Here is a 27,930-nt window from a genome sequence, read left to right as displayed (position 1 = left end):
ATGTTAAGAGAGCGTATGTTTACAGATTCACCGCTGTTATAAAAGCGAAAAATGTTATTTGTTTCTCGTGCATCTGTGGTGAACTCCTTGATAAATTCCTACAAATTGTTCGCTGTCGAACCTGCACCTTCTCATTGTTTTAAGTTCTCTGGTATAATATCATGAACTTTTTGTTTTTTTGCTGAGCTGGCCATATTAAAATTTAAAAATATTAAGAAAATTATTTAATATCAGTTTAAAATCACTCGAATAAACTTTACAATACAATTATGTCAACAAAACTCACTATTACTTTATGCGTAAGCAAACAATGCGTCATTCGCAATTGAAACCCACGGCATTATAAAAACAAAACAAACTGGCGCCGTGCAGCGCTTCCTGTCTGCCGCCGCGCTGCCCCCACCCCGCGCACCGAACACTCCGCAGCGTAGGAGCATCGCGTTCGATCGTCTTAAAATACCTAATTCTGCGACGTGCCCAAAATATTGTGTCGCGTGCCATCAATGGCACGCGTGCCATTGGTTCGCCTACCCTGTACTAAGGTATCTTTCTGTAACGAAAAATGTAAAGCTTTATTTCAGAAAGACTGGCAAGCAAGCCAAGGGCTTTTTAGATGTAGAATGGGGGATACATTCTATACTTGCTATGTATTCACTATGGGAGATTGTTTGTTCTCTTAGGAGTGTAAAAAACAAGTGACGGTAGCTTTAAGCAGTAGCTGAATACATGGCATATATTTAAAAAATTTGTTACATGAAATGAATTGATACAATAGCGAAGACCCATTCACAATGTATGATGATAATTTGAGTTCACAAATTAATTTACTTACTTGGAATGAAACAATACCCTTTTGATATTGAGGAGGAGTGTTGAAACTTTGGCAACCACGGACAGCTTTTATTTTATGATTATGCCCCTTAAATCCCCTTGGAATTCATGTTTTTAGTTTTTAATAAATTGTCGAATTGATCGGTCTCGAATCTTTTTTACTTCATTAAGGCTCCCAAAGTTCGCAGCAATTGCTTACTCAGTCCAAAGTAGCACTTGTTGGCAAAAGGGACTTTGCGTTGGATTTCCAGACTGAAATTATTATTTTGTTGATGCTGGTTCCAAGATAGATGAAACAATCTTCACCTGCATCTAAAACTTCTAAGTTATGACTGTCAACAGTGACGTGAGCCAAGACGGGTATGCACCGACTGTTTATTTGATGACAGGAGATATTCCGTCCGATCACGTCGCAATAATATCAATGTCATCGGCATACACCAGCAATTGTACATTAAAATATTAGTGAAGTTTATTTTAGAAAAATATTAATAGAAAATTGCAAATTGCAACTATTTAAAATAATTTTAAACTATTTTTAATCAGTTATTTTGTACAAATAAATATAATTATCAGAATCGTGCTAAAACTAAAAAAAAACACTACTTTTGGGAAAACGCTGTCGGAGTGACGTGTATAGCGAGAGATCTTGGGGCTGAATATCTTGTAAACTAACATACTTTCGATAAAAAATTTTATATGGTATGTTTCTAGTTATCTAGATTAAAAATATGCAAATAAAATGAAACCGCACAGGTATACGACCCCCTTAATTTGGCACTGCCACTTCATGGGCTATTGAAGCAATGACAAATGGCGAAAACATTGCGTTTTTTATGAAATCAGGTTGTTTAGTAAATTTTACGTGCATTTCTTACTTTTATTTAAAGTGATTTAATATATTAATATAGTTTTTATTGAAGAGAGAGCGGGTATTTGTCAACGTATATAAGTTAACACGAGTAGCTCCTCCGCAGCAAAGCTCGCGCATGGCCTGAGTCAGCGAATTTGCGTTCTCGCGCTGATTGCAAATTATTCACTTGCCGCTTCATGCGAATGTAAATGCAATGCAATAAAAGGAAATTGGGCACTCGTTGTGAAGTCACATACGCAGCAGCGAACGACTTCGCTTTTGGCTTAGTTTTAAGCTTACTTAGATTTAAGTCTTCAGTTCTGTAAAATAACTCTTCAGGTGCAGCCAACATTTACCATAGTTTTTTTGTTTGTGTTTTAAACAAATACTTAAAAGTTAATGTTAAAGAAATATATTTGCTGCTACTGTTATCTGCTAGGTCGAAAGTCTTCTTGCGTTTCAACCGGATTTCTTGCCCAGCAGTTTCGATGGGTCTGGAAGCCTTCTCATTAACATGCCGTCCAAGTCTCGGTTCGTGAGACTTTCAATTTTTAATACTTCATTTACCACTCAATTCCCATAGTTGGACTCCGTAGGTGCTAACTAGCTTTAGGACTTGATTATAAATCAACAGCTTATATCGGATTAATAGAGTGGATCTCCTGCCAACTAGGTGGTAAAGTTTAACAAATTTGATATCAAGCTCACTCCTTTTTTAACATGCTCTTTCCATCTAAGGTGATACCTAGGTACTTAGTACTGTTATGAGATATAGGAGTATTATTTATATAAATCGGACGCTATGTCAAGGTAAAATCAACGTGAATTGATTTGGAGTCGTTTAATTTTATGCGCCACTTAGATTCCCACTTAGTAATTGCATTGACTGCTGTTTGCAATAGTAATCCCGATGAGATTTTTAACTTCTTTACTAGTAACAGTGGAAATGCTGATGTGTGGATCCAAACAACTATTTTCACAGTTTATCTCTTATCCTTCGTAATGTATTTCTCAAATGATTGGAAAATACGCCAGCTTTATGTTCATTCGTTTTTGTCCATGTAGTTTCGTTTAATTTTATTGGTGTGACATGTTTTATTCGTTTATTCATATTTTTTGCAGCTTTCCAGACTGAATAATCGGTGGATTTATCAGCTGTAAGTTTAGCCGGATAAGTGTTAAAGGAATAGTTTTTAAACTGTTTAGTTTGTGTATTTAGTTGCGCTGTACATTTATTAAGCACAGTTTTGAGAGCAGAGGACCTAGTTTGCTGCCATCTTCGTCGAAGTTTACGCTTATTATGGGTACTTTCTAAGATATATTTTGGGTATTTGTTTCCACTTAGATTCTCGCGAATATTTAGTGTACTCTTCCACGCAGCACTTTGAATTATTTTTGAGAAATATTCAACTTAACAGTCCAAGTCAACACCAGTCGATATGTGCCTAAGCTTTGGGTCGACTTTATTCAGTATACTCTTAAATTTATACCAATTAATGTGTTTATTACATAATGTAGGCGTGACGGCCGAAATTATTGGGGTTTCATACCGAGTTAGTAACACTGGTGAATGATCAGAGCTTAGGTCTGAGCTATCTTTAATACTTAAATTGATTTTCGATAGCTCATTGATTATAATGAAGTCAATAAGGTCTGTCAATTTCCTACTGTTTGTAGGCCAATAAGTGGGTCTACCTGTAGAAACAATATAGCATCCAACTGCGACCTTTGGTTGTAGGTAAACGAGATCACCAATGAGTGTGCTTTGCGTTAAAATCGCCACCCATGATGCACTTCCATCATAATTTTTTAATATATTCATGTACGTATTTGTTTTTACATTATGCCTAGGCGGACTATACAGAGCAATATGATATAATGGGTGATTGTGCATTTTAACTGAAATTGTTGTAGCTTGAATTTCTTCAGTCTTAATCAAATCTTCCTCTCAGTGGTTAATTTGCTTTTAATCAATATCGTGCTCCTTCCTTGTGCTGAGCTTGCCGGGTATGAAGTGAGATATAATTCATAATTTTTAAATTCTAAAAATGAATGATTCGTAAAATGTGTTTCGTCCAACAGACATCCAATTAATATTTCTGTCGTGTAAAATAGCTTTTATATCATTTTTATTTTTGGAAAGACCATTAGCATTTCATAGCAACCACCGACATAAAAGACTGATTGGTAGAAATTCGCTAAGCATTTATTATCAAAATGTTAGAGGTCTTAATACAAAATTAACCGACTTGTATTTAAACATTTAGTCTATGTTAATAGTTGCTTTATTTATTTAACCCTATTTTATATACCACCCCATTCGGACTTATCTGCATACATGCAGCATGCTTCTTTCATAAATAGCGCTACTTCGATGGCAAATAATGCATATTCAATAATCGTTTTAGGAGATTTCAATTTACCGTGTGCTTCGTGAAAAGCTTTCGATGACTATATCGTATCGATTTGCAATCGGTCATGCTTTCATGAGTTTTTTAAAAAAATGTCCGAGTTGGGTCTGAACCAAATTAATTTGATTCCGAATAAATTTGGTAAATGCTTAGATTTAGTATACGTTGATACATCTTCAAAGTGTTCCGTTATTCAGAGTATTAATCTTGTTCCACCAGAGGACTCGTATCATCCTGCTTTGGAAATATCTGTCGAAATCATAGGCAATGCACGGAATAGTAATAATCAAACTTCTAGCTTCTGTACTCGGTTTAACTTTGCAAAAGCTAATTTTAAAAAGGTTAATAGAGAACTTTATACGATAACATATCCTAATTATAATGATGATATTGAATTGAGTGTCTTGCATTTTAATAACATTATTACGAAATTATTTCAAAAGTATGTTCCAATAGTAATTGTTAATAAAAGTAAAGGTATAAGTCCGTGGTTTTCGAAAGAGTTATATAAATTGAAAAACAGAAAAATGATTTTACACATTTGAAAAAAAAACTGGTTCACTTGTCGTGAAAAAACCTGTCACTTAAATATTCTGTCGACAATATGTTATAATAATTACTTAAATAAAGTAAAAAACAATATAGTAATTAATCAAAAATCGTTTTATGATTTCGTCAACTCCAAACGCAGGATTTCTCAATTTCCGTCCGCGATGAAATACAAATCTATCATTTCAAGTGACAATGAATTATAATATGTTTGCAGAATTTTTCAAGTCAAACAACTGTAATAATTCTTCTAAAACTTTGTCCTATCAGCACATGTGTCCAAATACTTAACGCTCCAATTATTTATGAAGAAGACGGCCTACTTAAATTAAATAAGTTAAAACCATCTTTTAGATACCGCCCAGACATGATACCCTCATCCTTCCTACAAAATAGTGCCAAATATCTTTACTTGCCTTTGACCAGGATATTTAATTCCTCTCTTAAACACGGTATATTTTCTTCAATATGGAAACAGTCATTTATAATTCCTTTGCATAAAACTGGATTTAGATCCAACATTGAAAACTATAGAGGTATCGCAAAACTGTCAGTTATACCTAAACTTTTTGAAGCTATCATCACTGACCATATAACCTTTTCGATTTCTCCGTTAATTTCCTCATCTCAGCATGGATTTCGCTTGAAACTTGCTTGAATTTGTAAACCATGTATCATTGGGTTTTAGGGAACATAAGCATACGGATTTATATACACAGACTTTAGCAAAGCTTTCGATAAAGTAACTCTCTCGGTTCTTATACATAAACTTGATCTTCTGGGCTTTCAGCCAAGATTTCTTAAATGGGTAGCTTTTTATTTTTATAATAGAACACAACGAGTGATATACTCCTTCATATACAATTTATATCTCTTCAGGTGTTCTGCAAGGTAGTCATCTTGGCCCGATTCTGTTCTTGTTGTTTATTAACGATATCTCTTCAGTAATAGAATTCTCAAAAATTTTATTATAAGCTGACGACGTAAAGCTTTTTAAGGTAGTAGTCTGGTAACTTGGGTTTACTTGTGTTTTTTTTTTGCTTGTCCAACCTTTACGGTTGTTGAACTTCAAACGAGTTTTTCTCAAAACATTGTTTTTCTGGTCGGCCCGGGTTTTAACTTTTTTCCTACTGAACCGATTGCTTTTAAATTTTAACAGGCTGTTCTACACACTTACAGTTCTCGTCGGTACTAACGAGAATTTTACCCCTAACTTTTTATTTTACAACCCTTTCTTTGCTAAAATAAAGGGATTTTTTTCAAATTCCCCCATTTTGTTATTTACCCTTGAAATTTAACTTCAGTAGTTCCGACCAGAATGACATGTCTATAGATTGAGAATAATCAAGAATGTTTCATTTCGCATAACATCAAGTGCATTGTTTTTTTGAGGTTCCAACTTCGAGTGACAATAATAATAGTGATAAACTATTAAATTTTTTCAAATAAATTTTTTTTTATATTTTCAATATGTAAATAAAAACACTCTAAATATTCAAGATAAAAAATTTTTTTTTCCTATAAAAAACCACCCTCCAAAGAAGTCATGAAAATAGGCATAAGTTACCAGACTACTACCTTAAATCATACACTTCAACTGAGGAAAGGTGTCTGTTGCAAACAGACTTCAACAATTTGGTTGCATGGTGTGATAGAAATGATTTGCCATTTATCTATAATATAAAAATGAATCGCAAAATGTGTTGGTAAGCGCATAACTCAACAACGCCTGGACCAATTTAGCTAAATCTTTTTTTTAAATTTTCGTTGAAGTTCAAGGATGGTTTTTACGGCGATAAAAATTAGAATTATTGCTGGAAAAACCCTAAAAATAGCCCTTTTCTTTTTCCCATACAAATGATTTGTAACTAAAACGTAGTCAATTTGAGCTTTATTGCTATGGTATAAAGTTCATATTAAATTACAAGCACTCACTGTTGTCTAAGCAATGTAGGTGTGTTCCTAACGTCAAAGATCATATCTATCAAAACAATGTGCGTGTGTGCGTTGGAGCTCAGAATATATAGTTGGAGGAGTTTAATGTGGCGTTCCGAAACTCGCGGACCAACAGTGTTTTATTATTTTTAATATCCAAATTTTAAGTACGGCTTAAAAGGATTTGACTTCAAGTCATATAAAATTTAAAAAGAAAAAAGTTGTCTGTTACCTAATCTACTGAGTTTGCTTTTGACGACTGATACACGAAACAAATTCGTATATAGTTTTTTGTGCAGAGTGTTTACTTAGTTAGTGTTTGTTTAGTTCGTGATTAGTGAAAAAATAATTTATATTTGATATGCCTCCTATAAGACGAAGCAATTTAGGTAGAAGAACCAGAAATGCTACAAACCAAGCTAATTACCGATCTAATCGTACTGCACAAGAACGTGACGACGGAAATGAACGTGAAAGAATTCGGATATCACAAACGCGTGAAGCGCGAGCGCGACATTCAACTAATAATCGCGCAAGTTTGAATCGAGCTGCTTTCAGTTACGATGTGTCAATTGACTACAGTAACTACCAATGTGTTGTTATTGGTTCTATGAACTCGGTTTGCTCACACTGTAAGGCATTAAAATACAAAAACGAAGCCAATGGATTGTGTTGCGCAAATGGTAAAGTGAAATTGATACCATTGGATCCACCACCAGAACCATTGTACTCATTGGTTTCAGGAATAGGAACAGATTCTATACACTTTTTGACACATATCCAACAATATAACAATTGCTTTCAAATGACTTCATTTGGGGCAACAAATGTAGTTCGGGAAAATTTTATGCCAACTTTCAAGGTATGTATTATAGCAGTTACTCATAATTATTTTAGCGAACAAAATTTTTTGGCACCAAAGTTAAGATGTGTCACTAATCTTCAATTTCTTAATCACTTATATATCACTTAGTCATCATATTATATGGGGATTTAGTTTCAGTGACACTTTTATTATATTTTATATTTAATAGATATTAGTTAAAACTAAATATATACATCCAATCCATTAATTTATACCACACCATAATATTTTTTTTTTATTTACAGATACAAGGGCAAATATATCACAGAGCAGGTTCACTGTTACCAGTGTCAGATAACGACAACAAATTCCTGCAAATTTATTTTATGGGCAATTCACCACAAGAAATTGATCTGCGTTGTGCACATAACAATTTAGTAAAGAGGTCTATTGTAGAACAATTACAAACTTTATTTCATCAACACAATCAATTGATTATATTGTTTAAAACTGCCTTGGATCTGATGCCATCCGATAATCACAAAATTGTAATCAGAGCTGATAAAACACCTGCAGGTCAACATACAAGACGTTTTAATGCACCAACTATTGATGAAGTTGCTATCGTTGTAGTTGGAGAAAACTTGGAATCCCGTGATATTGTTTTACATCGTCGGAATGATCAATTACAACGTATAAAGGAAACACACCGCTCATATGATGCACTGCAATATCCCATTATATTTTGGCAAGGTGAAGATGGCTACGATTTCTCAATAAAAATGATAAATCCCATTACAGGTAACTAAAATATCTCAGTCATTATATTATGTATTTTGAATGTTATTAAAATAAAATCTATTTACAGGTTCTGAAACCAACAAAAAAGTCAGTTCAATGAACTATTATTCATACCGCCTAATGATTCGGGAAAATGAAGATAATCACATATTGAAATGTCGGCGATTATATCATAAATATGTTGTTGATATGTATGTTAAAATTGAAACGGAGAGATTAACATTCATCAGGTTGAATCAAACTAAACTCCGATCTGAAGAGTATGTTCACCTTCGAGATGCGATTAATACTGATGGAAATGCACAGAATGTCGGTCGGATGACTATTCTTCCAGCAACATACATCGGAAGCCCTCGGCATATGCACGAATATGCTCAAGATGCCATGTCGTATGTTCGTCATTATGGTACAGCAGATTTGTTCATCACATTTACATGCAATCCACAATGGATAGAAATCAAGCAGGAGTTATTCCCTGGGCAATCACCCATTGATCGTCATGATATTACAGCCAGAGTCTTTAGACAAAAGTTGAAATCTTTAATGGATTTCATCGTAAAACATAATGTGTTTGGTGAGACACGCTGCTGGATGTATTCTGTGGAGTGGCAGAAACGAGGATTGCCACATGCACACATTTTGATTTGGTTGGTTGAAAAGATAAGGCCAAATGAAGTTGATGCAGTGATATCAGCTGAAATCCCTAATGTACAAGTAGATCCTGGATTGCATGAGGTAGTTATCAAAAACATGATACATGGTCCCTGTGGAACTCTTAATCAAAATTCACCGTGTATGATGGATGGTAAATGTTCAAAACGATATCCACGGACATTAATATCGGAAACAATTACTGGTAATGACGGTTATCCATTGTATCGTCGCAGATCGACAGCAGACAATGGAAAATCAACAATTGTCAAATTAAATCAACAAGATATTGAAATAGATAATCGTTGGATTGTTCCATATTCACCCATTTTATCAAAGACATTCAAAGCACACATCAACGTTGAATCTTGCCATTCAGTGAAATCTATTAAATACATTTGCAAATATGTAACCAAAGGGAGTGATATGGCTGTGATTGGAATTGGTGCAGAGAATTCCAATGATGAAGTTACCCAATACCAAATGGGCCGCTACGTCAGTAGTAATGAAGCAGTTTGGCGAATATTTTCTTTTCCTATTCATGAGAGACACCCTTCTGTTGTTCACTTAGCTGTGCATTTAGAAAATGGACAAAGAGTGTATTTTACAGCACAGAACGCAGTACAAAGAGCTGCTCAGCCACCATCTACTACATTAACCAGTTTTTTGAGACATGCCAAAACGATTATTTCGCACAAACATTGCTATATTCTGAAATGCCAAAATATTATACCTGGAATCAATACTCAAGGAGATTTATACAACGGAAGCAAGGAAAACCAGTTCCAGGATATACAGATGTATATTCCACCGATGCGATTGGCCGGATTTATTCAGTACATCCAAGCAATGATGAATGTTTTTACTTACGACTGCTATTAGTCAATGTACGTGGCCCAACATCATTCCAACAGTTACGAACTGTTGATGGTGAATTGTGTGGATCCTACAGAGAAGCCTGTCAACGTTTGCAATTGCTTGAAAATGACGCTCATTGGGATCAAACTCTCAATGATGCTGTAATATCATCACACGCTCACCAAATACGAACATTGTTTTCTATAATCATATCTACATGCTTCCCATCAAACCCAATTGATTTGTGGATCAAGTACAAAGATTATATGTGTGATGATATTTTGTATCAAATACGGAATAGAATGGGAAATCCAAATATACAAATCAGTGAAGAAATTTACAATGAAGTATTGATTTCAATTGAGGACATGTGCTTGATAATGTCAAACAAACTATTAATTCAATTAGGCCTGACCGCGCCCAATCGTCCAATGCATGACGCTTTTAACCAAGAGCTGCATCGAGAAAAACTGTATGATCTCAACTCTTTGAAAGAATTAATTCAAACAAATCTTCCACTGTTAAATGAACAACAGAAGTATGTATTTGAAACTCTTATGAAAGTAACAAATGATGAAACTGGAGGCATTTACTTCTTAGATGCACCTGGTGGTACAGGAAAAACTTTTTTGATTTCATTAATATTAGCAACAATTCGCTCACAAAATAAAATTGCACTTGCACTCGCTTCGTCGGGAATCGCAGCAACTTTGCTTGAAGGTGGTCGAACAGCCCATTCAGCACTAAAATTGCCATTAAATATGCAAAGCAATGAAACTCCAACCTGCAACGTTTCGAAGAACTCTGCAATGGCAAAGGTTTTGCAGCAATGTAAATTGATTGTTTGGGATGAATGCACGATGGCACATAAAAAATCTTTGGAGGCTTTAGACAGAACCTTAAAAGATCTACGGAGCAATAATAACCGATTTGGTGGTGCAATGATTTTATTAGCAGGAGATTTTCGTCAAACATTGCCAGTGATTCCACGATCAACGCCAGCTGATGAACTCAATGCATGTCTAAAGTCCTCCAATTTGTGGAAACATGTCAAAGTACTTCATTTAAGTAAGAATATGCGTGTCGAATTGCAAAATGACCAATCTGGAAACATATTCTCTAAACAACTCATTGACATTGGTAATGGCAAATTTCCTATAGACATGTTGACTGGCTGCATTAACTTTCCTCAAAGTTTTTGTCAGTTAACTCGATCAAAAGATGAACTTATTCAGAAGGTGTTTCCAGATGTTTCTCAAAATTACAGAAACCATGATTGGTTGAGCGAACGAGCTATACTGGCTGCAAAAAACATAGATGTAAATGAATTAAATTTCAAAGTTCAAGAACAAATTACAGGCGAATTGAGGATATATAAATCAGTTGATTCGGCTACTAATCAAGATGATGTAGTCAACTATCCACCGGAATTTTTAAACTCGCTGGATTTGCCAGGATTGCCACCTCACAATCTTCAATTAAAGGTTGGATCGGTGGTTATAATGTTGCGAAATATCAACCAACCGCGTCTTTGCAACGGTACACGGTTAGCGATAAAAAAATTACTAAACAATGTGATAGAAGCAACTATACTCAAAGGAAAGTATAAAGGAGAAGATGTTCTTATACCGCGCATCCCAATGATTCCGACTGATGTGCCATTTGAGTTTAAACGACTACAGTTTCCAGTGCGGCTTGCTTTTGCTATGACTATAAACAAGTCCCAGGGGCAATCATTAAGTGTTTGTGGTATTAATCTAGAAAACCCATGTTTCTCACATGGTCAATTGTATGTTGCCTGTTCCCGTGTTGGAAAACCATCAGATTTGTTTATCTATGCGCCAGGTAATCAAACAAAAAACATCGTATACCACAAGGCACTACAATGATAATAATAATAATTATGATTCACATGATTAACAATAAAGCGATTACTTATTTTTAAATCCTTATATATGTTTTATTTAATTATTTTTTATTCACAACGCCCTATCACCAGGGTGACGGTTCTGTTCAGGAGAATTTTTTAAAATACGTAGGCGAAAAAAATGCCAAATTACAAATCTTTTTGACAGGACGAAGTCTGTCGGGTCAGCTAGTTCTCAATAAATGTAAGACGATGTGCTTTTCCTGTAGATCTGTGCACCCCTCTCCTTATGTAATACAGCACCATTTTCTAGAGCAAGTTTTTAACTATGTTGATTTGGGAGTTAATATGGACCCTAAGCTTAATTTTAGTCTTCATATTGATATCATGGTCTTGAAAGCAAAAGCTGTCCTCAGTTTTGTTTAACGTTGGTCTAAAGAATTTAGAGATCCGTATAATACTAAAACACTTTAAACAACTTTGGTTAGTTTTGGTTCTGTTGTATGGAACTCTAGCTACCAAATCCATTCTGCCAAGTTAGAGTCTGTTCAAAAACAATTTTTACTATTCGCCTTAGGACATTTCCGATGGGATTCTAGGGTAAGTCTACCTCCAGACACTAGTCGTTTAAAACTTATAAATCTACCTTCACTTTGTAGTCGTAGGGAAAGGCTTGGCATAATATTCTTAGTGAAAATCTTGAATAAAACAGTTTGCAGTTCTTTTCTACTGTCTGAAATTAAATATCCCGGTTCGCTTTTCGAGACAGTTTAGACCTTTACGGTTAAAATCCTGTAGATCAAATTTCGAACTAAACAAACTATTCCACCGTATATGTCATGATTTTAATTCTCATTCCCACTATATTGTTTTCTCTTAATAAATAAAAATGTAACAATCTATCATATCGTAACAATAAATCTTAGCTGTTGAAAATTTTTGTTTCTGTAGCTGAGCAGTTTTAGATCTCAACACTTAAAAACTCTCTTGTCTCTTCTGACTCGGCTAATTGCGCACGTATGCGGATTGCGCCCCTAGCGTCGGTTGGGCGGGAGGAGAGTAATCGTTTGGTTATTATTATTATTCTCATCAATAAAATGTAGATTCTCTTGCTCATTTAGTTTATCCAAAATTTGGGATAACAGACTATTTTTACACATGTTTCTTGGTACCGTAAGACGGTTGGTATTGCTGATGGGCGTAATCGGACCGCTGCCACGACCACAAAACGCCATTAATCAAAAACAAATAAATTGTCATAGCTAAGCTCCACAATAAGATACAAAAATGTTATTTGGTATACAGGATCAAATTAGGAAAGGGCATATACGGTTTAAAATTTTGTTTAAAAGTGGGCGTAGTCCAGCCCCCTAATAGGTTTAATGTGCATATCTCCTAAACCGCTAAAGCTATTATAACAAAGTTCACTGAGAACAAATAGTTTTAGCACCTCTACTTACAGTGTGAAAATACACAGGGTGAAATCGGGTGACAACCCCGCCCACTCCAAATATAACGGTACTGTTAAAAACTACTAAAAGCGCGAAAAATCAAGCACTAAACACGCCAGAATCATTAAATTTTAACTCAGGGATGGTATGAGATGACTTTATAGGAACCGCGTTCAAAATTAAACAGTGGGCGTGGCACCGCCTACATTTAGGTGAAAACCCATATCTTGGGATCTGCTTAACCGATTTCAACCAAATTCGGTATATGACATTTTTTTCTGAATTTATGTGCGAAAATGCGCACGACTATTTCCCATATAACACCATTTTAAAATCCATCTGATTCTTTCACTTTCCACTATGCAAATCAAGCAACAATGCTTGTATTGGGGTTAAACTTTGCATGAATAATGCGATTACAATATGCCACTTTGTTACCAAAAATTGTCTAAATCGAACCAAAACTGTTCGAGCCCCTAGATACTGAATATGTGGACCCCAGTGCCTATAGTTGACTTTTTACCGAAAATATCGGTTAATGTGTAAGATGTATAATTGAAATTCATATAATAAAATAAATAAATGAAACTCTTGATAATAGTATGTCTTTGTGTCCAAAATTGGTTGAATCGGATCAATACTTCCTTCAATATAAATTTCTGCTATCAATTGAAGTAATTTAATGGGATTTGATCCTTGCAAGTTGTGAGAGTATAAAATGTTCGGTTACACCCGAACTTAGAAATCCCTTACTTGTTTTAAATTGTATTTGTTGGACTTTGCTTAGCTATCTGCGCAAATGTAACTTTAGAAACGGAAGGATGGAATTTTTCACCTGTGTTCACAACGGGTTTGTTCGTCAGAGCATTCACACACGTCGATGATTTACCGCCGCTGTTTTTTGTATGTCCAAAAGATTGAGTTTTGCACTATGGAATTAACTTATATGCTCTAATAGGCACATCTTTGACAAGGGTACTAGAAATGTTATTGATCTGGTGGTTTTCCTAATGACTTCAATAGCTTCGAATGTTATTACAAACATATCTAGCGGTTCTTAAATCCTTCCTTTAATTTTATTAATTGCATTTAAGACATTAAAGGTTTGAACTTTTAAATCGTTTAAGATTGATTGTGTATCACATGAGTGATGTAAATTTCTTATCATTACCTTAATTGGCTTATTATGTTTACTTTCGTAGCCAAACCAAGGTATATTTTCATTGGACAAGAATTTTATATAAGGTATAATTTTACGGATTTGGATTATGGGTTTTAGTATTTAGTTGGCCGCCTGCTCTTTATTTTTATTTTTCAAAGGGCTATTAATTGTTAGAGAAGTATCAGCTTTGCATTTTTTTAAGCGCGTTTATTTTTGAGAATCCACTCAGTTTCTTTAGCTAGTTCATTTTCATTAGTTTCATATATTTGATCAACATTCATACTAGAAGGGTTTTCTTCAATACTCACATGCTTGCTTTTAGTAGTTTTTAGTTCTTCGTTTTCTTTTTTTAGCGCTATGTTATCTTTGTGAGGCTGATTACAGATTATACATCGCTTAGTTTTCTTATTTTATTTACTCTATACTATATGGGCTGTGATTGTTTCTTGGCGCTTTATGAAGAAATTCAGCAATTTTTTTAAAGTAATTTGCTAACTGGCTATTAGCAACCTGTCGCTTGGTTGCATTATCGACGATTTGAAGTAGAAGAGTGAAGGAAAAAATCACCATTATTAAATAAACAAAATAATTATCAAAATTTAGTAATTGGCGCGTGGGCCAGAGGATGCCCAGCCGTAATCAACAACTAAAGCAATTGATCAGTAGCAGAGGAAACCCGGACGATATCAACAACTTATATAGATTTAATAATGCAAGTAGAGTGCTTGTTTAATGAATTTTTTGTTATCAATAAAATATATCACAAATCATCATTTCCTAATATTTAAAAAGAACGAGGTGTTAGAATTTTTATTTATTCAAAAAGTAATAATCCTATGAGTTGCAGTGAATTAGAAGAGCTAGTGTCCGGATTCGCAGGTTTCGAAAAAATACCATAAAAACGAATAATTTAAAGACAGGTGATTACTAAAAATGGTGGTCTGATCAAACACTAACAAATAAAATGTCGTTCATAGAATCAGAAATCAAAGCGCTTAACGAGTATACAGTTAACACTGCATTTACAAACCAGGCTCAGAGTTATGAACAAAAACTGAAAGATATAAAGAATAAATTTGCAAAAACATCGGTAACGGTACCCGAGCTAGAATTATTCAGAGATGTTGAAATAATACCAGATGTGTAATGCGATGAAACATTAGGCATAGTAAGACAGTACCTGACTTTGAAGGAAAACTTGAGACATACGTCTCATGTCGTAAGACTATAAGCTCATACGGCTTATAAGATTTTCGAAAATCATGTAGGAAGTTCCAAACACTACCAGGCATTAGGCATAATCACAAATAAAATAAAGGGGTCCTCTGACATGGTGCTGTACTTATACGACACACCATTGAATTTTAAAGCAATTGCACTGGTCTACAGTGGTTTGGTTGCCCTAGATATAAGATCGATTTGGGATATATTTAAGCCCCCAGTTCATGAAACTATTAATGGTTTTGTAAGAATTGTTCACGTTTATTTTAAAATCTTGTTTTATTCATTTTACATTACAAAAATTAGAAAACATGAAACACAAGAACAGAAATATTTATATCAGTTTAATTTTGAAAAATAAGGATACATCGAAGTAAACAGAAAGACAAGTCACATAGGTTATATTTATTTAAAACTCTTTTTAAAAGAAAAGTTCTTCCTCTTACAGTTTTTCAGGTGACAATCTCTTTTGATAGCCATCGTATGACGATTTCAGCAACCTTGATACCATTCTTCCATCACTTTTAGATCCTGATTCAATCTCTCTCTCTGTTCCCCACTATAAGTTCCAAAATTATCCAAAAATGTACCCAGATGATTACGGAGATAGTCGAACTTAATATTCAAATTTGCATTCTGAATGTTTTCCAGCATTTTAACTTTGATAATATCTATATCTTTCAGTAATTGTTGTATCAAATATTCCACCTCTCAGCTTTTTCATGCTAAGTTTGGACATTTTCTACAAATGTCATTAAAACAATATTCTTCTCCACCGCTTTGGCAAATTGTTTTATCATTCCTAATTTGATTACGTACTAAATCATTGAGCTCATTTTGAGAAAATAACTTGGGTGTAGATGGTTTACCCTCCTTTTTACATCCATTGGTGAACTATACCGATATCTGGGTATTTGACGATATCACTGTTTCTGAGTAGTTCATGCGAATTACTTTTGAATCGTTCTATTATTAACAAGTCGATATTTATCAAAATATAAGATATGCAATTATTTTTAAAACGAGAGAACATTCAATATTTTCATGAATAAGGTCGAAATCGTGATACTTGAAAGCATCAAAACTTAATAAACAGACAGAAAATAGGAGCCCATTCTCTAAACGGGAGCCACTTCAACCAATGGACACTGACAGTTCATCCCGATTCAGACAGCCTCTTTAGCAAACAAATAGAAATTTCTCTCCTTATGTACCACTTTCGAATCAGGCCATTAAAAGGCCAAATAATGGCATTACAAGGTATACTGTATCAAAGTAGTATAGTATAAATCATCTTTCACAAAATAATAACTCCTACATAAGTAGAATTAGAATACCAAATTACACTTGAATCAGAGGCAGATGACATTTGAGATGAAACTAATCAATATGATAAAGTCTACTTTCTTAGGAATAGCTCCCTGCTGCCGTTTGTAGAACGAACAAAAGTAGACAAAACCATAAATTTACTTATTGACACAGGTGCTTAAGAAATTTACATTAAACTGTCAACGTACACATGTGCAGCCATCGCTCGCCATTAACAAATAAAGCAAACATTTAAATAATAACCAAATTTAATGAAAATTGAAAATTAATAATAACAATGTTGCCCATTTCTTTAGGTCTAATAATATTATCTGCGGTAATCGCATCTTGAAGATAAGCATTCAAGGAAAGAGATTGAAGTCGTACTCTCAAAGCATCATGTGATACGAAAAGTCCATACAGGAAACATTTTTACTCGCATCTGAGGCCATGGGTTACCAGTAACCGAAATGGCACCGTCATTGACCAAACGCGCATTATAACGCCTATCATGTTCGCCACGTGTAGAAGTTTTTAAAGACTCTTCTGGTTCATCAAGTAATGGAAGAGAGTCTTTACCACATGAATAGGCGATAACACTACTCAAGAACTCTGAAGAAAAAATTTGCTGATGTGCTAAGAGGTCTGTGGGCGTATCTAAGGTGTCTTGATTATGAATTTGAGTTCAAAAATGTTCAATCACGTACAGATTTTGTGTAACAGAATACATGTTACTTGTAATTTTTTTTCTGAAATTTTCGTATAATTTATACTGTAAGTTGAAATAAAAAAAAGTTATTTATATTATATTATAGTTCGATGGAATTTTTCATACTTTAGTACTTTAACTTTTAAGTCATCACTTAAAAGCATCATAGTTTACTGAATTTAGAATCTGTGACATACTTTCGTAAGTTTCTTTCATGTCAACTGCATGCGCAAGAGGATTAGAGGGCTTTTTGTTGCCATTATGAAGCAAACCCGTCTTCAAACTTATTTTTGAGAAGTTTATGAATAAACTCATTATGCGCAAATCCCGATCTTTCAATAACATCATTTGAACTGAAACAAACACAAATTTTATCTTGCATGATTAACTCTGATTGATTGAACTTGCATGATTAACATGATTACTGGTTCTAAAATAGTTACTTTCGGTCCTGATGTCTGATATTATTTTCGGGTTTTGGCGTTTTAAGCACCAGCACCCAATTTTATTATGAACACAAGTTGCTTTGGTACATGTTGTAATTTAATAAAACTTAATTTTATTTTTTCAAAATAAAACAAACAAAAAATCATAACTCAAAAATCCTACAAGTCAGGAAATTTTTACTATTATTTTCGGTTTTAAATCAAAATTAGCTATAAACAGTCCCAAACTTCACAGTCACATAATGACTGTAAACATGTGTAATTAAAGGTGGACTATGATATTTAATTGAATGGTCATATTGAAATGAAGTATCGTTAAATACATATCAATTATTCCGCATGAAATTTTGACAGTATGTTTCTATCGCTCTTCTTTTGCCTATTGCTTAGCTTGCCTTTCTATACAAACTCGTATCTGAATAGGCATTTCTGTTGCTATCAACACATTTTGTCATCCTGCTTACTATTGTCTTCTCAACTCTCTGTGAGCTGAAGATTCATAACTTCATGCAACTTTTGCTACATTCAATTTTTTTCATATTTATACTCTATTATAAAACACGTGATCTACCTATTTTCTAAAAACAAAAATTTTAAGGAGTTGGAAAAGTAAAGCTTTTTAAAATATCTTTTATAAAAGTTATTATTACCTCCATATCTAAGGTAAATCGATGATATATGCCGGCTGGTATGATTATTAAGTCTCCTTTGCTAACAGCGATGCGAATCCAATCATCTTTTGCACTAAAAAATAAAATTTAAATGGACGTATGTATTTGTTTGTAAACAATTGTCTTATCAATAATAATTATAACACGCCCTTCTCTGACGGCCTTTTATTCTACACAAGAACTGTGAACATATATATGTACACACATTTGAAAATGTCAAGCGTTCGAGCAATTCTAATTTTAATATTTTGACAACTGACAAAATTGGACTCTACGAAATTTATGAAGGAAGAAGAAAAGTGAGCGAAATCACTGTTTATTTTAGTTTATGATTTATAAATATCATTTATTGGGTTTTAAGTATATATGCTAATGTCTTATATATATATTATATATTATATGTTAGCCGCGCAAAATATTTGCATTGATTCGGCATTAGAAAACCGGACTGCAATATTGGTGCGATTATGCTATCGTTTACTGTTTTTAAGAAAACAGCAAGTAAAAACTAAGAAGGAAGGCCAAGTTCGGGTGATAACAAATATTTTAAATTCTTTAAATTTTAAAAGATCAAAGTTGGGAAAGGCTTTCACATATTGACCAATTTTGTATCAAACATTTTGCGAAATAATTCAATATTCGCATTAGACGCGGCCATATGCTTCTAACAGGAGTTACATGCTTATTAGCGGGTGTTTAAGATTTATTTTCAATTTCTTATTTTACAAGTATATCACATGATGCACCCTGTGTACAGTGTTTCTCTATTTCCTATCATTCCGTGCTTCAGTTATTTGCTTTAACTATTGTAATATTCCTGAAGGAGCTTCTTCTTCTTTGGATCGCCGCAATAAACAGACGGGCTTTTAAGTTTAGTCGGTTCGACGGTTTCAATTGCTCAATTCCATAAGTAAATTATATTGACGCTACCTTAAAGGATTAACGCGATATGTGCAGTATCATTGTAAAGCATAACCACATTTTCAATGTACATAAATTGGAAATGGCAGATCAAATCTTTGACAGTTTCATGCACGTTGGAACAGGTGCGCAAGGCGCATGCAGCTGAATTAGATGCATCCAAGGCTGAGCAACTGTTGAATTCAGCGAGGTCCTATTACGACCGCATGCTCGTAAGCCACGAGGCTCTCCTCAGTTTTGAGAAAAACGAGAAGTTTGAACTACATTCAGCATGGTGGGACGTCACTGAAGAGATGTATAATGATCTATGTTCCAGTTGTTGTTGTTGTAACGGTTAACTAGTCCCCGCTTGGATAATAAGGTATAGTTTGGTTGTCGTCGAGGTCATCTAAGGGGAGGCCTAAGAAACGAGCTGTTTCGATGGGGTCGGATCATAGGGAAATGGGTGATAGATGAGTTGAGTTCGTTGGGCATGCAAAGAGGTGGTTAGTATCATGCGGAGACTTATTGCACGCAGGACATATGTTTGGAATGTCGGGGTCTATTTTGGACCTGCTACGATTTCTACAACGAAGTTGCGCGGGGGTCACTCTGGGTTCGAGAGTCATCTCGAGCTCTACGTCTGTTATGGGTGGTGATTTGACTCCTAGCACGCCTGTGAATGGCGGTCAGTGCTTGTCTAAAGTTCGTTGCGTCCAAAGTCCGGTCGGCGTAGTCAAGAAAGGACCTCTTGATGTTCCTAGGAGGAGGTTCCGCTTCAAGCAGACGACTGTAGGGGTGATTTCTGCGAAAACATCCCAGCAGAAACTGCTTATGTTCCCTAACCGGAAGCATAGGTAGGATGGCTTGGGATGAATGCAACTAATCGCACTACGCTCTTCGGTTTTTGTGATGCCGGTCAGAAGGCATACGCTGCGGTTGTTTACGCACACACTATCAACAGTGATGACAATGTTAAGCTATCATTGCTCACCGCTCGTACTAAGGTTGCGCCGTTGAAAGGCGCCACAATCCCTCGACTCGAGCTATGTGGAGCTCTCCTATTAGCCAAGACGATTGGTAATATTAGCAGGGCGCTTATTTTGGAGGATGCCTCTGTGCACTTACCGACGGACTCTAATATTATCTTGTGCTGGCTACGCAAGCAGCCAATGTTGTTAAAACCATATGTTGCCAACAGGGTTCGGCAAATACAAAAATTTACATCTATAGATTGTTGGCATTATGTACGTTGGGAACAGAATCCAGCAGATTGCGCCAGCCGTGGTGTGACTGCATCATAATTGCTGAGGTCCAGGTTGGCTACGTCAGAAGGCAACCATGTTTGATCAGGTACCGAAGTTACAAGCAGAGGACCAGAGTTTTAACCTCCGCATCTTCAATTAGGTTCCAGCTCACCACTTGATGTATCGATGGACAACATATTCCATTAACACAGCGGTTTAGTTCCATCAAACGACTGATCAGAAGAATCCCTTTTCCACAAAAGTGAAAAGGTGGGATGCCTTTATCGGGGACTCCCCACCAAATCACTACAGCAGCTGGATGGTGTCCACGTTAAACTCTGGGATTAAATTTTTTTGCATAGATTTTCTCATTTGGTTTATTAAAAACTTCTTAAACTGTGAACATTTTTCCATCTGTAAAACGGATACTTTTATGGCCATTTACCGCGTTCTACATTTGTTGAGCTTAATTTGCTTCAAGCGCGCTGTAAGAAGATGACCAATTGACCGACGGTAGGCTTCATCTGGAGATCAATAGAATAAGTCTTGACATTGATTGTTCGATATATCCATTTCCCTTCACATAATTATCTGTTTTCGGGAAGAATTTCTGCGAACGCGTTCACTAACTGTTTTTATGGCAGAATTGGTTCGAACTGTGCGAGGACGACCACTTCTCCTTTTGTCATCAATTGTAAAGAAAACATTCTCGAAATTTAAGTATCTTAAGAACTCATACATTTCATAAGGATTCACGGAAGGTGAACACTGAACTGATTATTACATATGAGTAACAAATATTACAGCCACAATTTGTCCTCGCTGTATACATTGTAAACTTTGTAACAGAATTTATGGAAAGTCTAAGTAAATTTGAAAAGTTTACTTAATTTGAAAAGAAAAATTTCATTAAGTAAAAGTTGATTAAAATAATGTACTAGTCATAAACTCACCATTATGTTACCTATCACTATGCTTAATTTGATTATGTAATGTCTGTGGTTGTTTTTTTTACAATAATTTAAATAAATAACGAATATATTTCATGGGCAAAAGTTATGGCACAGTTAGAATTTATATTTAGACATGGAAAAGAAAATACAAATTTAATGACGAGTATTCAAACCTTACATTTTAATAACGTCATTTTAATGATTTGCCATGGAGTGCACCAATTTGCTTTTCATCACAGATTCAATATTGGCACATTCATGCTGCAGTCCCTCTTTTAATTTGCTTTTACTTGTAACGTTATGCTTTTCGGCCCTTCGGTCCAGTTTATTCCAGAAGTGCTCAATCGAATTTAAGGCCCCTGATTTAGTTTCAAGAGCGTGGGAATGATGAATGATCCACATACAAACATCATAAGGTATGCTTGGGATCCCTATCTTGCTGAAAATAGAACTGATTCCCTGAATTCAGCTTTTCTATGCTTTCTTGCAAATTTTATTTCAAAATGTTCATATATAAAGTTTTATACTAAGTTCCCAATGCCTGACATCTCCAAACCATGATTGCACCACCTCCATACTTTACGGTATTACTAACATTGTTTTTGTCAAATTCAGTGTTTGCCTTTCTCCATACTTGTATTCGACCGTCACTTTAGAATATGTTAAATTTTCTTTCGTCTGTGTACTTTATCCTAGATCTCCATAGCTTTATTTTAATACTCTTTAGCAAATTCTAAACGCTTTTTTTGTTGGCCTGGCTGATAAGAGGTTTTTTTCGAGCTGTTCTGGATTTGTACCCGTTGCGAATAAGCACACGTCGTACTGTTTTCGGATGCGTATGTTTATTTAATTCTTCCTTAAGGTCCGCAGAAATCTTTGTTGAAGTCAGTTTTGGATAATTTTTTTCTTGTATTTTACGTAACACATACGACTCCTCTCTGGAACTAAACGTACTCGGACGACCTGAACTTTCGCAGCTTGGAGACAACGCACATCTTTAAAACGTTTGATTATACTTCGAATGGTAAAACGATTTAATTTCGTTATTTCACCGATTTCAGTACAGCTTTTGTTGGCGGAATGTAGACGTAAAATATTTTTTCGCTTCTCTGCTGTCGTGTCCGCTTCGACTCATTTTACAGAATTGTAGTAATTACTTGTAATGCACGCTACACAAGACTATATTTTTTTTAAAAGGTTTCTAATGTGGTGCAGCATCATGCAGTCACTTGTTATTGTCAAATTTTTTTATATTTTTTTTAGCAGAATCAATGGAATTATTTCGGAGAATTCGAACCGTGCCAAAACTTTTGCCCACCGAAATATATAAATTTTTCTGTCAATTAATTTTTTGTTTACAAGCCATTTGAAGTTGACGTGGCAGAGCATTTTTTTAATATGGAAAAAATTGAGTATCGCGCAGTGATTAGATTCTTTCTTTTGATAGGTTTGAAAGCAAATTAAATTCATGAACAATTGTAAGAAGTGTATAAAGAGACCTCACCTTTAAAACGCACCGTTTAATTTTGAGCTGGCTTGAAGACGATCCACGCGAAGGACGACCAAAAACCGCAACCACACCAGAAATCATTGAGCAAGTTCATAATATTGTTAGTGAAGGTCCAAGTTTGACTATGCGTAAAATTGCTAATGCCATAGGCACGTCAGACGAACGGGTACTTCATATTTTACCTGGAGAATTTTATATGAAAAATCTGTTTGGAAAGTTAGTGCCGCACACGTTAACAATTCAACAAAAATTGGATCGTAAACAAATTTCTCAGCATAATTTGGAGCGTTTTAAGCAGAATAAAAGCGATTTCTTGCATCGTTCTATAACTATGAATGAGATTTGGATTTTCCAATATGATCTTAAATTGAAACAATAACGTTTACAGTGGGCTGAATCTGGTTGTTCAGTTCCAAAGCAGGTGAAGTCACAACGATTGTCAAAGAAGATTATAGCATTAGTTTTTGAGGATGCAAAAGGAATTTTGTTGATTGATTATCTGCAGAAAGGTAAAACATTCTATGCTGAATATTATTGCAGCCTTTTGAATTAGCTGGATGAAAAAAGTCGTGAGAAAAGACCTGGTTTGCAGCACAAACAAATCATTTTTCATCAAGACAATGCACCTGCTCACAAAGGTGTTTTAACGATAACAAAATTCAACAAATTAAAGTACGGATTGTTTGAGTATCCATCGTATTCACTACATTTGGCTCCTAACGACTACTACCCCTTCAGATATCTGAAACAATTCCTTCGTGGAAAGAGTTGGAATAAGTGTATTGAAGTTAAGGGAGATAATATTGATAAAAAAATATATTTCGTACCAAAAACAGCATATTTAATTTTGAGCGCAGAAATTTTTCAACCAACCTGTAAGTAGTACATTATTTGAACATACCTTTTATATTAACAGATCGACAGAGAACTCAAGGAACCAAAACCCACTATGCCAAAACTTTTATCCGTTTTGTACAGTGTACATCTGTACATATGTTTGTAGATATTATTATATATTTATACATGTGATGTGTTGTTATGAGTGCATAACATGTTAACCTCAGCCTTAGTAAAGTGGCCGCGGAGGACCGTTGATCATGACGCGCCTACATCATACATTGGGCGTTTAATGTTCGTTGTTTAGACGCGTCCCTGAGGGACGCATACGCCTTGTTTCATTCTCCTGCCTATGTTCCCCGCAGAGCTTCTTTACAATGAAAGAGTTTTTCAAATCCGTCTAGTAGTTTCGGAGCCTATTTAATTAAAATAAACAAACAATACAATCTTTACTCTTCAGAATATTAGTATAGATAGAACTGTAAATCTACGTCGATTGGTTTCAGGTTTTACAAACAACCGTTAGGGGAACAAATATTTATACTATGTGCGAAAATGTTGCAAGAGTATAAAAAACAAGTAAGGAACCTTTCATACTCTTGCAACTTCCCAGGAAAAAAGAGGGAGAAATACCTTCAGGTGTTGACAAATATGTATTTTACAAATATTGCGAAAAAACTCAACATTCATTGTTCTATCAAACCGTGAATGGATTACAATCAAATTTGTATCTTATTAACTTATACCTATTATAGGTCATAGACATGACTTCCCGTCAGCGAAAAATACATTAAAATCATCCTGAAAAACGACTTATCTGACATAAAATCAATTTAAATTTTATGTTTTGAGATGATCTGGAAAACGTCGACTAGAAGATCGAAATGTATTACATTAGGGACCAAGGTCTAAACTCTCGCAACATGTTGCTACAGAGTATAATAGTTTTGTTCACCTAACGGTTGTTTGTATCACCTAAAACTAATCGAGTTAGATATAGGGTTATGTATATATAAATGATCAGGATGAAGAGACGAGTTGAAATCCGGGTGACTGTCTGTCCGTCCGTCCGTCCGTCAGTGCAAGGTGTAACTTGAGTAAAAATTGAGATATCTTTATGAAACTTGGTACACATGTTTCTTGGTACAGTAAGACGGTTGGTATTGCAGATGGGCGTAATCGGACCACTGCCACGCCCACAAAACGCCATTAATCAAAAACAAATAAATTGTCATAACTAAGCTCCACAATAAGATACAAGACTGTTATTTGGTACACGAGATCACATTAGTAAGGGGCATCTGCAGTTAAAAATTTTTTTTTAAGTGGGCCCGCCCCTAATAGGTTTAATGTGCACATCTCCTAAACTACTAAAGCTTAATAACAAAATTCACTGGAAGCAAATGTTTTTAGCACCTCTACCTACGGTGTGAAAATGGGGGAAATCGGGTGACAACCCCGCCCACCAAATATAATGGTACTGTTAAAAACTACTAAAAGCGCGATAAATCAAGGATTAAACGCGCCAGAGACATTAAATTTTATCTCAGGGATGGTAAGAGATGACTTTATAGGAACCGCGTTCAAAATTAAACAGTGGGCGTAACACCGCCCACTTTTAGGTGAAAACCCATATCTTGGGATCTTTTTAACCGATTTCAACCAAATTTGGTACATAACATTCTTTTTATATTTCTATGTTATGGTGCGAAAATGGGCATCGGATTACAACCACGCCTATTTTCCATATGACACCATTTTAAATTCCACTTGATTATTTCACTTTCCACTATGCAAATCAAGCAACAATGATTATATCGGCGTAAAACTTTGCGTGAATAATACGTTTAAAATACGCCACCTTGTGACCAAAAATTCTCTAAATCGAACTAAAACAGTTCAAGCCCCTAGGTACCGAATATGTGGACCCCAGTACCTATAGTTGACTTTTTACCGTAAATATCGGCCATTGTGTAAGATACATAATTGAAATTCATATAATAGAATAAATAAATGAAACTATCGATAATAGTATGTCTTTGTTTCAAAAAAGATCAAGTCGGGTGAAAATTTTCCTTAGCCCCCATGTAACTAATATCAAGATTTTCGAACATTCGTCTGACTTTACTCCATTTGATTGGTGATGGTATGTGAGGTACCTAAAAGAAACAGTGGGTAGTCTGTGGCATGTTAGTAGTATGTGGTATTGGAAAAAATTAATAAAATCGGGTTAATACTACCCTCAAATTCCATATACTACTTATAATGCTTTTCGTTATTCTAACCAGTTTTATGCCGAATATGTCGGTCAGTGAGTATTAATATTTTTTTTTTATATATAAAATTGCTTTAAAATATGTTCTCGAGTATAGCTGAGCAATGTCAAAATTAATATATTTCTCTATCTCCAATATATATATGATTTCCGTCTTTCCACATGACTTTACACCGTTCCGGTTGATCAACGTGATATTTTAACGAAATTAAGTGGAAACGATTTCTTAAAAATTATGTGGTTTGACGCTGAATTAGAATGAAATTAGTATATACTAAGTCTAAACCGCACACCTTCATATAATGAATTCCGATTCTCTGGTTGACGTTTGCCACCTAAGCTTATAATATAAAATTTAGCCACTTTGGTGGAGTTAATATCACATTCATACTTATGTATATCTCACTTCAAGCAATAAAACTGAGACTAAGTTTATGGCCTTTAATATAAGTCAAGAAGATACCAAATTTGATTGTAATTTAATAATGGATGTTTAATTCAACATTTTTTAATATACGGTTTGGAAGAATTTTCTGGTCTTTGATTTTCCCAGCTCACATGTACTACTTATGGTATAATATTTTTCGTCAATTTGATAATTTAATGAAATTAAATGGACAGTTTTTCTTAAAAATAATGTATATCGCTGCATATAAATGAAATTGGTCTAGACTTTGTTTAAACCTTATAACCCTAATATACTGATTTCCTCTCCTCTGGTACAACAGCAACCTCATATACACCACATATTAAATCTAACCCCTTTGGTTCAGTTTATATCACATATACCATGTTTGAGTTGAATAGCTTCTTTTTATAAAAGTTAACATTTCGGAGAAAAAAATAGTATTGACACAAAATAAATCTATGATCAATAACAAAAGTTAATAAGATACCAAATAATAATCGAGTAATGAATGTTGAATTCTTTCGCAACATTTTTATACTTTCGCAACATGTTGCAACAGAGTATAGTTTTGTTCACCAAAGAGTTGTTTGCATCACCTAAAGTGATAGATATAGATTTCTATATACATATATTTCTTCTAATATTTGGTGATAATCAGTGGTTAGGTATATTTTCTCAGCCATCATGTTGAACTTATTATAAAATATACCAGACAACAATGCCAAAAAAGTTTCTTAGAGTGCTGGACTTTGTATAGAGCAAAAAAATCTTTCTAGAAAAAATTGCGTGAAATAAATATTAGTAATGTAGTATCAAAAGGGCTAAAGACCCTTTTTATGTGGTTATAGATAAACTGCGACCCCATCGGTTTACATGCTACTGTCTATTATTTCAGTTTTGCGACACATTTTAATATGAAGGTCATGAGGTGAACTGTAAACTCAAGAAAATTACATTTTTACCTAGCGCCGTTGGCAGCTTATGAAAGGTTTAGGTATTAAGACAGAAAGAAGAAAATTTTCATACCTGCTCTACATATGTGTGTACTATACTTAATTATATGTAAGTTATTGTTAATTAAGCCTTCATGGGAAGACCCTTCAAAATAGGTACCATATATCCCCCTGTTTTAGAAAGCGTTTAACAAAAGTAATTTACGGAGGGGTTTTCTGAGAACTTAATTTCAATACAATGAAATAAACTACTCATTTCTAAAATATAAATATAACTAAATATTATGTATTATTATGTTAGTGAATAGGTAAGTAAT

At 34.6% G+C, this 27,930-nt stretch overlaps 2 protein-coding genes across 10 annotated transcripts in view; one reads left to right on the top strand and one right to left on the bottom strand.

The window, feature by feature from the left end:
* Positions 1-27,930, bottom strand: part of Adi1 (acireductone dioxygenase 1) — an 85,485-nt gene that overhangs the window by 19,474 nt on the left and 38,081 nt on the right. For 4 of the 9 annotated variants that reach the window (XR_011396931.1, XR_011396927.1, XR_011396929.1 and 1 more), the window contains exons 4-5: positions 18,509-18,602; positions 833-1,202 (exon numbers count right to left, since the gene is read on the bottom strand). Coding sequence is in view for 4 of the 9 variants with exons in the window: in XM_070111470.1 (XP_069967571.1) it covers positions 18,509-18,602 (94 nt within the window). In the remaining 5 variants the exon portion in view is untranslated. The remainder of the gene's footprint in view (positions 1-832; positions 1,203-18,508; positions 18,603-27,930) is intronic. The other 5 variants (XM_070111470.1, XM_070111469.1, XM_070111471.1 and 2 more) reach the window with 2 other exon arrangements.
* On the top strand, positions 7,694-11,863 carry LOC138857758 (uncharacterized). The gene is given in 3 exon segments (XM_070111467.1): positions 7,694-8,185; positions 8,253-9,494; positions 9,497-11,863. Coding segments are annotated over 3 exon segments (3,744 nt in total). The 5' UTR covers positions 7,694-7,770; the 3' UTR covers positions 11,584-11,863.

Source organism: Bactrocera oleae, chromosome 6 (assembly GCF_042242935.1).
Source record: "Bactrocera oleae isolate idBacOlea1 chromosome 6, idBacOlea1, whole genome shotgun sequence".
Classification (NCBI taxonomy): Eukaryota; Metazoa; Arthropoda; class Insecta; order Diptera; family Tephritidae; genus Bactrocera; species Bactrocera oleae.
This window is presented reverse-complemented; position numbering and strand designations above follow the sequence as displayed.